This window comes from Oncorhynchus tshawytscha, linkage group LG03 (genome assembly GCF_018296145.1).
Source record: "Oncorhynchus tshawytscha isolate Ot180627B linkage group LG03, Otsh_v2.0, whole genome shotgun sequence".
Lineage (NCBI taxonomy): Eukaryota > Metazoa > Chordata > Actinopteri > Salmoniformes > Salmonidae > Oncorhynchus > Oncorhynchus tshawytscha.
The window spans coordinates 66994537-67006826 of record NC_056431.1 but is presented as its reverse complement, the minus strand read 5'-3'; the positions used below and the strand labels follow the sequence as shown (position 1 = coordinate 67006826).

Genomic DNA, 12290 nt, shown 5'->3' with positions numbered 1-12290 from the left:
TACAAACATCCCCAAAAACTATTTTAATTCCAGGTTGTAAGGCAACAAAATGGGGAAATTACTTTCACAAGCTACTGTACACAGTAATATATTTGTTGTAACATGATGTGGACATGAGACATCTAGCACACCACTTCACAGTACAATGGATGGACAACTACAAGACATACAACACAAAACAGACAGCAGTCAGACAACAGTTTAGCTTTTAAACATACAATTACTACAACACAGGAGGCTGCTGAGAGGAGAACGGCTCATAATAATGTCTGGAATGGAGCAAATGGAATGGCATCAAACACATGGAAACTATGTGTTTCATGTATTTGATACCATTCCACTGATTCCGCTCCAGTCATTACCACGAGCCCGTTCTCCCCAATGAAGGTGCCTCCAACCTGTATACTACAACTGGTCTTAGTCAACACTATCTACATCACTTCTAATCTCTCTCTCCCTCTCTGAGGTTTTTGGATCTGTGTGTGTCTGTGTGCAATGGCATGTGTGTTGGTGTACGTGGGTGCGTGTGCCTGTGTTTGTGTACGTGGGTGTGTGTGCCTGTGTTTGTGTGCTAGAGTGTGTGTGCCTGTGTTTGTGTACGTGGGTGTGTGTGCCTGTGTTTGTGTACGTGGGTGTGTGTGCCTGTGTTGGCGTGCGTGGGTGTGTGTGCCTGTGTTTGCGTGCGTGGGTGTGTGTGCCTGTGTTTGTGTATGTGGGTGTGTGTGCCTGTGTTTGTGTACGTGGGTGTGTGTGCCTGTGTTTGTGTACGTGGGTGTGTGTGCCTGTGTTTGTGTACGTGGGTGTGTGTGCCTGTGTTTGTGTACGTGGGTGTGTGTGCCTGTGTTTGTGTACGTGGGTGTGTGTGCCTGTGTTTGTGTACGTGGGTGTGTGTGCCTGTGTTTGCGTGCTAGAGTGTGTGTGCCTGTGTTTGCGTGCTAGAGTGTGTGTGCCTGTGTTTGCGTGCTAGAGTGTGTGTGCCTGTGTTTGTGTACGTGGGTGTGTGTGCCTGTGTTTGCGTACGTGGGTGTGTGTGCCTGTGTTTGCGTACGTGGGTGTGTGTGCCTGTGTTTGCGTGCGTGGGTGTGTGTGCCTGTGTTTGTGTACGTGGGTGTGTGTGCCTGTGTTTGTGTACGTGGGTGTGTGTGCCTGTGTTTGTGTACGTGGGTGTGTGTGCCTGTGTTTGCGTACGTGGGTGTGTGCCTGTGTTTGCGTGCGTGGGTGTGTGTGCCTGTGTTTGCGTGCGTGTGTGTGTGCCTGTGTTTGCGTACGTGGGTGTGTGTGCCTGTGTTTGCGTACTGTGTTTGTGTGTGGGTGTGTGTGCCTGTGTTTGTGTACGTGGGTGTGTGTGCCTGTGTTTGTGTACGTGGGTGTGTGTGCCTGTGTTTGTGTACGTGGGTGTGTGTGCCTGTGTTTGCGTGCTAGAGTGTGTGTGTTCTGATTTAAATGCTATGCTCCTGCTGTGTAAACGCTTACAAAATGCCCACCCTAAGCTTCTCTTCCTGTCCAGAGAGGAAGTGCATCACAGTTGCTGACACAAGAGGGAGACTGAGGACATGTACCTCTAAGAAGTCTTGTGTCATCCTGGTAAAGCTCATTGGCCAGACCTAAACATAAAACATGTCAACATTGAGACTCAGATCACAGGAGAACACAAACAGTAAAGAGGACTTGCGTAACACTGGCATATGAACTAGAATTTATTATTTTGCTCTCTCTTTCTCTCTCACACACACACAGTTTTTTAGCAACTTGTTGTATAACTCTGACTAGGGACTAGTTTCTCCGTTCAGCTGTCTCTCTCTCATCCAGCAGTGCAGTAACTACAGTAACAGCCTCTAAACATGTCCCTCTATGATGTCCCATTCTGTCTGAAGCTGCCTACCATACCGCAGGAGCAGTAGTCTCACTGGATGTGTTCACTCTCGCTCTATTCCACATGAAACCCAGCTAGATGTAGTAATATATACTGAACATCCTGACCCAGCTAGATGTAGTAATATATACTGAACATCCTGACCCAGCTAGATGTAGTAATATATACTGAACATCCTGACCCAGCTAGATGTAGTAATATATACTGAACATCCTGACCCAGCTAGATGTAGTAATATATACAGAACATCTTGACCCAGCTAGATGTAGTAATATATACAGAACATCTTGACCCAGCTAGACATAGAGCTGTGGTAATAGATTCTGAACATCTTGACCCAGCTAGACATAGAGCTGTGGTAATAGATTCTGAACATCTTGACCCAGCTAGACATAGAGCTGTGGTAATAGATTTCTATATGTATTTTTTACCTTTGTTTCACTAGGCAAGTCAGTTAAGAAAAAAAAATCTTATTTACAATGACGGCCTACCCCGGCCAAACCCTTAACGAAGCTGGGCCAATTGTGCGCCGCCCTACGGGACTCCCAATCACGGCCGGTTGTGATACAGCCTGGAATCGAACCAGGGTCTGTAGTCTGTAGACCGCTGCGCCACTCGGGAGTCAATACTGATACTGAACTTCCTGACCCAGCTAGATGTAGAGCTGTGGTAATAGATACTGAACATCCTAACCCAGATAGATGTAGTAATAGATACTGAACATCCTGACCCAGCTAGACATAGAGCTGTGGTAATAGATTTTGAACATCCTGACCCAGATAGATGTAGAGCTGTGGTAATAGATACTGAACATCCTGACCCAGCTAGACATAGAGCTGTGGTAATGAACAACCTGGGCCATATACATAGATGGACTACTAGACAGATTGGCACATGCATCAGAATTTGTTCACAAAATATATTCATGAATGTATTAATGGGTTAAATGGGAACTAGAGAGGACGCTGCTGGGGATAACATGTACTCTATGATATCTGCCCTACAGCATGTATACTGAGCTAGCTGTATCTCATGTCCACTGTTACACAGTCCCGTTGCTGAGGGCACAGTCAGTGTGGCATAGGCTACACAGTAGAATACATTTTGGACTAGAAAGGTGAGAGAGAATGTTGCATCTCGGTTAAAGGGAGTGGGTTCTTAAAGGAAAACTCCACCCAAAAACTATATTTTTTGTATTTGTTTCCTTAGTCCATTGTTGACATGGTCCCAAAATGTTTTGCTTGTCAGCACTCAAGTTTTCAAAATATGCAACTTTCAAAATACAAAAATCAATCATTTATGTTTGGGAGACTCCTTTTGCCATTGAAATGCTCATTCTGATCATGTGGGCGTGTTGATACAAATGACAATATATTTACATACACAGTCATGATTGGTGGATAGGATTGTCTAGACCCTAGAGCCTACCCCGCTTACCCCTTCAAAGTAGGAGGATACATATGCAAATAAAAGATTGTCCATTGGTCAGAATAATCTAATCGGATTGTGATGTCATGCTGTGGGCCAAAATCTCCTTCCCATCTGAACAGGCTGAAATTTCAGGCCTTTTTTCTCTCAAAAAGCTTGTACATTAAAAGGGCATTATCATAATTTTCACAATTTCCGAGTTATTTCAACCTTAGTGTGGAAATATCATTTTAAAAACAGAAAAATCACTTTTTTTGACTCCACTGCCCATTTAATAGATCTTGAAAGGAACATGACAGTGTATAGGAGTGCATCAGGAATAAGACGGTTCAGATGGTTACAACCAATCATAAGCATGCATTCTATGATCATGCACTGAACAAGTGCATGCATGCCTGTTTAAACAAATGCACAGTATTCATATAACACTTGCTGTTGTATACAGTCATACAATCTGGCTCCCGAGTGGCGCAGCGGTCTAAGGCACTGCATCTCAGTGCTAGAGATGTCACTACAGACCCTGGTTTGATTCCAGGCTGTATCACAACCAGTCGTGATTGGGAGTCCCATGAGGTGGTGCACAATTGGCCCAGTGATGTTAGGGTTTGGCTGGGGTAGGCTGTCATTGAAAATAAGAATTTGTTTTAAACTGACTTGCCTAGTTAAATAAAGGATAAATAAAACATTCCACAACAGGGGATACAACAATATGCATGGGAAAGCAATATATGAAATATTTGAAGCAATATACAGCACATGTAACAACTATATAAGTGAAACAGGCGAAAATACTAAAGGTTGTTCTATTGATGATATGGATATATTATTTAGAGCTTCTTTGTTGCACAAACTACACATATACACAAAATATTATGAACACCTGATCTTTCCATGACATAGTGACTGATGACAGAGGCAGACGATATAGTGACAGAGTAAAGAACAATCACAATAACAACAATAACTGTACAAGCCACAACAAAATTAGTGAACGTACTATCACGTAAACACACACAGCATCCCTTACCCTACCCCCTCATCACCCCCACCCAACCCCATCACCCCCACACACTCCCTACCCACCCCCACACAACCCCTCATCACCCCCACCCAACCCTTTCCCCCACACACTCCCTACCCCTCTACCCCACCCCCACAACCCCTACCCCTCATCACACCCACACCCCCTACCTCTTTACGCCACCCTACCCCCGCCAACAGGCCCCCCACACACCCCTCACTCCCGTCAACCTCCCCTTCCCTCACTCCAGTCAACCTCCCCCTCCCTCACTCCCGTCAACTCCCCCCTCCCTCACTCCCGTCAACCCCCTCCCTCACTCCCGTCAACCCCCCTCCCTCACTCCCGTCAACCTCCCCCCTCCCTTACTCCCGTCAACCCCCCTCCCTTACTCCCGTCAACCCCCTCCCGCCACCTCCCCTCCCTCACTCCCGTCAACCTACCCCTCCCTCACTCCCGTCAACCCCCACCTCCCGTCAACCTCCCCTCCCTCACTCCCCTCGTCATCACTTACTTCCTGTGGGGATGAGGTCTCTGTCTGGGATGAAGAGTTTGTACCCGTAGTGTTTCTCCAAGACGTCAGGGAGGATCTCCAGGGCAAAGCGCTCCTCCTCCTTGGTCTCCTGACTCCACTGGTCAGGGTCTACTTTAGTGTAGGACAGGTATGCATCATAGTCCTTATTATCTGCCAGAAACACAGAAAGACAGACAGCACACAGAGAAGGTCTGGTGAAGCATATGCACACTCAGGGATATGAATGTAGGCATGAACAGACAAAAAAATGACTCTTTATTATGTGAAAGTGAAAGAAAGAATTATATTGCCAGACATAATGATAGAGCTGAGAGCTGCAGTAGAAAGCCAGACTGATGGATCAACAACACTAGAGGAAGCAGTAGAAAGCCAGACTGATGGATCAACAAGAAACTAGAGGAAGCAGTAGAAAGCCAGACTGATGGATCAACAACACTAGAGGAAGCAGTAGAAAGCCAGACTGATGGATCAACAACACTAGAGGAAGCAGTAGAAAGCCAGACTGATGGATCAACAAGAGACTAGAGGAAGCAGTAGAAAGCCAGACTGATGGATCAACAAGAGACTAGAGGAAGCAGTAGAAAGCCAGACTGATGGATCAACAAGAGACTAGAGGAAGCAGTAGAAAGCCAGACTGATGGATCAACAAGAGACTAGAGGAAGCAGTAGAAAGCCAGACTGATGGATCAACAAGAGACTAGAGGAAGCAGTAGAAAGCCAGACTGATGGATCAACAAGAGACTAGAGGAAGCAGTAGAAAGCCAGACTGATGGATCAACAAGAGACTAGAGGAAGCAGTAGAAAGCCAGACTGATGGATCAACAAGAGACTAGAGGAAGCAGTAGAAAGCCAGACTGATGGATCAACAAGAGACTAGAGGAAGCAGTAGAAAGCCAGACTGATGGATCAACAAGAGACTAGAGGAAGCAGTAGAAAGCCAGACTGATGGATCAACAAGAGACTAGAGGAAGCAGTAGAAAGCCAGACTGATGGATCAACAAGAGACTAGAGGAAGCAGTAGAAAGCCAGACTGATGGATCAACAAGAGACTAGAGGAAGCAGTAGAAAGCCAGACTGATGGATCAACAAGAGACTAGAGGAAGCAGTAGAAAGCCAGACTGATGGATCAACAAGAGACTAGAGGAAGCAGTAGAAAGCCAGACTGATGGATCAACAAGAGACTAGAGGAAGCAGTAGAAAGCCAGACTGATGGATCAACAAGAGACTAGAGGAAGCAGTAGAAAGCCAGACTGATGGATCAACAAGAGACTAGAGGAAGAGTAGAAAGCCAGACTGATGGATCAACAAGAGACTAGAGGAAGCAGTAGAAAGCCAGACTGATGGATCAACAAGAGACTAGAGGAAGCAGTAGAAAGCCAGACTGATAGATCAACAACACTAGAGGAAGCAGTAGAAAGCCAGACTGATGGATCAACAAGAGACTAGAGGAAGCAGTAGAAAGCCAGACTGATGGATCAACAAGAGACTAGAGGAAGCAGTAGAAAGCCAGACTGATAGATCAACAACACTAGAGGAAGCAGTAGAAAGCCAGACTGATGGATCAACAAGAGACTAGAGGAAGCAGTAGAAAGCCAGACTGATGGATCAACAAGAGACTAGAGGAAGCAGTAGAAAGCCAGACTGATAGATCAACAACACTAGAGGAAGAAAAGGTGTCAAAAACAGAAAACCAAGTTCCTCTCAGAAGCTACAGGCTATCAGGACAACCGCTCTGATTGTGTCTCATGCGCACGCACGCACAAACACACCTCTCCCCAGAAGATAAACTCATTAGTGCACAGTGGTTTCCGACCCTAAAGGCTCTCCTATAATCCTGCAGGAAGGGAAAACAGGCAACTTCCTTGATCTGTAAACCTGGCACAGCATTCCCGCTAGCTGCTCAAAGGCTTCCCTTATTTCACACAGGTAGGACGCAGAGCACGGAGAAGGAGAGGAGTAGGAAGAGGAGAGGGGATCAGAGTCTGTAAGGGGTTCATTGAAGGTACTTGAATGATTAAAAAAATATATACATACATAGGAGAGAGAGAGAGAGAGAGAGAGAGAGAGACAGAGACAGAGACAGAGACAGAGACAGAGACAGAGACAGAGACACAGACAGACAGAGACAGAGTACACCGGATAAGGCAGGAGAAATACTCCAGATATAACAGACTGACCCTAGCCCCCGACACAAACTATTGCAGCAAAATTACTGGAGGCTGAGATAGGAGTGGTCGGGAGACGCTGTTACCCCGTCCGACGATACCCCCTGGACAGGGCCAAACAGGCATTATATAACCCCACCCACTTTGCCAAAGCACAGCCCCCACACCACTAGAGGGATATCTTCAACCACCAACTTACCATCCTGAGACAAGGCCGAGTATAGCCCACAAAGATCTCCGCCCCGGCACAACCCAAGGGGGGGGGCGGCAACCCAGACAGGAAGATCACGTCAGTGACTCAACCCACTCAAGTGACGCACCCCTCCTAGGGACGGCATGGAAGAGCACCAGTAAACCAGTGACTCAGCCCCTGTAATAGGGTTAGAGGCAGAGAATCCCAGTGGAGAGAGGGGAACCGGCCAGGCAGAGACAGCAAGGGCGGTTCTTTGCTCCAGTAATGACTTGGACTCAGGTGACGCCTTGTTGCCTCACCAACAAACCCAAACTAGGACGGAACTAACTGTATCTGGGAGGAGAAACTAAAAAAAGTCTACAACTTTAGTTTGTTGGTAGACTTTTTCCTTTGATTTGGGTAGGGAGGGAGTTGGCTTAGTCCCAGCCTCCCCGTCCCAAAGCAGACAGCAATTCTCTGCTGGTCCACAGGAGAGGGTGGACATCATACCATGACACATTGAGACTGATCCCTCTCTTAATGGAGAACAAATTGAAAATCTGCCTCACCTCTTGCCCATGTATCCCTAGTGACCTACAAACACACACACCTCACTCACTGGGTTATTACTGGAGACAATGGGCTGGCTGTCAGTGAGGAGTTTGTGTGTGTTCATGTATGTGACGTGTGTGTGTGTGTGTGTGTGTGTACCCGGGAGACTGTTACGGCTGCAGGCTCTGACCGGTAATGGCTTTCATAGAAACAACCTTCAAAGCACACATGCAGACTAGTTGATAAAGTATATATGTGTGAGTGAGTGAGTGTGAGAGTGAGAGAGTGAGAGAGAGGTGTGGTTTGGCCTGAGGCCAGAACCACACGACCAACAGCACTGGACACTTTATGAACACAAAGCCTTCACTATCTCATCCTGGAATATCCAAGGCCTGAGGTCATCTGCCTTTGGCATTAAGAGTAGGAACCTGGACTTTATCAAACTCTTTAATATCATCCTTAGCTCTGGCATCTTCCCCATTATTTGGAACCAAGGACTGATCACCCCAATCCACAAAAGTGGAGACAAATTTGACCCGTCAACAGCAACCTTGGGAAAATCCTCTGCATCATCATTAACAGCAGACTCATACATTTTCTCAGTGAAAACAATGTACTGAGCAAATGTCAAATTGGCTTTTTACCAAATTATCGTACGACAGACCATGTATTCACCCTGTACACCCTAATTGACAAACAAACCAATACAAAGGCAAAGTCTCCTCATGATTTGTTGATTTCAAAAAAGCCTTCAACTCAATTTGGCATGAGGGTCTGGTCTACAAATTGATGGAAAGAGGAGTTGGGAGAAAAACATACAACATCATAAAATCCATGTACAAAGTGTGCAGTTAAAATAGGCAAAAAACACATTTCTTCCCACAAGGCCATGGGGTGAGACAGGGATGCAAAAGCCCCACTCTCTTTAACATATATATCAACAAATTGGCGAGGGCACTACAAAAGTCTATAGAACCCGGTCTCACCATACTAGAATCTGAAGTCAAATGTCTGTTTGCTGATGATCTGGTGCTTCTGTCACCAACCAAGGAGGGCCTACAGCAGCACCTAGATCTTCTGCACAGATACTGCCAGACCTGGGCCCTGACAGTAAATCTCAGTAAGATCCCAAAAAAAGGTCCAGTCGCCAGGACCACAAATACAAATTCCATCTATACACCGTTGCCCTAGAGCACACAAAAAACTACACAAATCTTGGCCTAAACATCAGCAACACAGGTAACTTCCACAAAGAATCCACAAAGGCAAGAAGGGCATTCTATGCCATCAAAAGGAACATAGAATTCAACATACCAATTAGGATTTGTCTAAAAATATTTTAATCAGTTATACAACCATAAAGGGAAATTGGTTCTAAAAGGTCTGGGGTCTGCTCACCAACCAATAATTCACAAAATGGGACAAACACCAAATTGAGACTGCATGCATAATTCTGCTAAATTGTCCTCCGTGTACAACGTAGAACACCAAATAACGCATGCAGAGCAGAATTAGGCTGATACCTGCTAATTATCAAAATCCAGAAAAGAGCTGTTAAATTCTAAATCCAACTAAAAGAAAGTGATTCCCAAACCTTCCATAACAAAGCCATCACCTACAGAGAGATGAACCTGGAGAAGAGCCCCCTAAGCAAGATGGTCCTGGGACTTGTTCACAAAAAGACCCCACAGATACCCAGGACAGAAACACAATTAGACCCAACCAAATCATGAGAAAACAAAAAGATAATTACTTGACACAATGGAAAGAGTTAAGAAAACAGAGCAAACTAGTGTTATATTTGGCCCCAAACAGAGAGTACACAGCAACAGAATACCTGAACACTGACCTACCCAAACATAAGGAAAGCTTTGACTACAGTGGCTTGCGAAATGATTCACCCCCTTGGCATTTTTCCCATTTTGTTGCCTTACAACCTGGAACTAAAATTGATTTTTTGGGAGGTTTGTAATCATTTGATTTACACAACATGCCTACCAAGAGTGTTGCTTTAGCAGTATGCTTAGGGTCATTGTCCTGCTGGAAGGTGAACCTCCGTCCCAGTCTCAAATCTCTGGAAGACTGAAACAGGTTTCCCCTCAAGGATTTCCCTGTATTTAGCGCCATCCATCATTCCTTCAATTCTGACCAGTTTCCCAGTCCCTGCCGATGGAAAAACATCCCTGCAGCATGATGCTGCCACAACCATGCTTCACTGTGGGGATGGTATTCTCAGGGTGATGAGGTGTTGGGTTTGTGCCAGACATAGCATTTTCCTTGATGGCCAAAAAGCTCAATTTTAGTCTCATCTGACCAGAGTACCTTCTTCCATATGTATAAGGAGTCTCCCACATGCCTTTTGGCAAACACCAAACACATTTGCTTATTTTTTTTCTGGCTACACTTCCGTAAAGCCCAGCTCTGTGGAGTGTACGGCTTAAAGTGGTCCTATGGACAGATACTCCAACCTCCGCTGTGGAGCTTTGCAGCCCCTCCAGGGTTATCTTCGGTCTCTTTGTTGCCTCTCTGTTTAATACCCTCCTTGCCTGGTCCGTGAGTTTTGGTGGACGGCCCTCTCTTGGCAGGTTTGTTGTGGTGCCACATTCTTAATTAAAAAAAATGTATTTAATGGTGCTCCGTGGGATGGTCAAAGTTTGATATTTTTTTATAACCCAACCATGATCTGTACGTCTCCACAACTTTGTCCCTGACCTGTTTGGAGAGCTCCTTGGTCTTCATAGTGCTTCTTGCTTGGTGGATCCCCTTGCTTAATGGTATTGCAGACTCTGGGGCCTTTTAGAACAGGTGTATATACTGAGATCATGTGACACTTAAATAAAGTTCACCTGTCTGCAATCTAACTAATTATGTGACTTCTGGTAATCGGTGCACCAGATCTTATTTAGGGGCTTCATATCAAAGGGGGTGAATACATATGCACGAACCACTTTTCCATTTTTAGTATTATTTTAATTAAACAAGTTACCTTTTCATTTCACTTCACCAATTTGGACTATTTTGTGTATGTCCATTACATGAAATCCAAATAAAAATCCATTTAAATTACAGGGTTAGCTGCACAACTGAGCTGCACTTCCTAACCTCTCGCCCAATGTATGACCATATTAGAGACACATATTTCCCTCGGATTACAGATCCACAAAGAATTTGAAAACAAACCCAATTTTGATTAACTCCCATATCTACTGGGTGAAATACCAGTGTGCCATCACAGCAGCAATATGTGTGACCTGTTGCCACAAGAAAAGGTCAACCAGTGAAGAACAAACACCATTGTAAATACAACCCATATTTATGCTTATTTATTTTCTCTTTTGTACATCGTTACAACAATTTGTTCATCGTTAAAACACTGTATATATACACATATGACATTTGGATTGCCTTTATTGTTTGGGACATCTGTGAGTGTAATGTTTACAGTTAATTTTTATTGTTGAATTCAGTTTTATATATTATCTACTTCACTTGTTTTGGCAATGTTAACATATGTTTCCCATGCCAATAAAGCCCCTTGAATTGAAAGAAAGAGAAAATGAGAGAAAGAGATTGAGAGAGTGAGAGAGAGAAAGAAAGAGAAAAGGAGAGAGAAATTGAGAGCGATAGAGAGATAAAGAGAGAGAAAAAAGGAGAAATTGAGAGCGATAGAGAGAAACAAACAGACAACAGCCACCTATTGGCTGAGCCCTTACCTCCATCCAGGTCGTCGCTGCCGAAGTGTCTCCTGTAGAAGAGCATGAGCTCAATCTTATAACACTTATACAGAGAGATGAGGAAGAGCAGCAGCAGCAGAATGGCTCCCAAACCACCTGCCAACTCTACCGTGTACATCAGCTCTGCTGAGAGAGAGAGAGAGAGACAGAGAGAGGAAGAGAAGGGGAGAAAGAAAGCAAAGAGGGGAGAGAAAGGGAGTGAAAGAAAGACCATGTCACTAAAACTATTGAGTCAGTCAATAATGTTTCCCAACACCATCATTATTTGATGTACGTATATGTGCATGGTAGTACACAGCTGTTTGCATGTGCTGCAATAAGAAGACAGACTGCAGAGTAATAGTCATCCCTGGTGTCTATGCTCTGCTCTACCCTGCTCTGTTCTATCCTACTCTGCTCTGTTCTATCCTACTCTGCTCTGTTCTATCCTACCCTGCTCTGTTCTATCCTACTCTGTTGCACTCTAACCTGTTCTACCCTGTTCTGCTCTGTTATACCCTACTCATGTCTATCCTGTTCTACCCTGCTCTGTTCTATCCTACCCTGCTCTGTTCTATCCTACTCTGCTCTGTTCTATCCTACTCTGCTGCGCTCTACCCTGTTCTGCTCTGTTCTATCCTACTCATGTCTACCCTGTTCTACCCTGCTCTGTTCTATCCTACTCTGCTGCGCTCTACCCTGTTCTGCTCTGTTCTATCCTACTCTGCTCTGTTCTATCCTACTCTGTTGCACTCTAACCTGTTCTACCCTGTTCTGCTCTGTTATACCCTACTCATGTCTATCCTGTTCTACCCTGCTCTGTTCTATCCTACT

The 12290-nt window shown here is 45.0% G+C and overlaps 1 protein-coding gene across 4 annotated transcripts in view; it reads right to left on the bottom strand.

Moving 5' to 3' along the window:
• LOC112238580 (interleukin-1 receptor accessory protein-like 1-B) overlaps positions 1-12290 on the bottom strand; it is a 462784-nt gene that overhangs the window by 4208 nt on the left and 446286 nt on the right. The window contains exons 9-11 of one of the 4 annotated variants that reach the window (XM_042319851.1): positions 11457-11603; positions 4834-5004; positions 1560-1604 (exon numbers count right to left, since the gene is read on the bottom strand). In XM_042319851.1, coding sequence (XP_042175785.1) covers positions 1560-1604; positions 4834-5004; positions 11457-11603 — 363 coding nt within the window. The remainder of the gene's footprint in view (positions 1-1559; positions 1605-4833; positions 5005-11456; positions 11604-12290) is intronic. The other 3 variants (XM_042319852.1, XM_042319853.1, XM_042319854.1) reach the window with 3 other exon arrangements.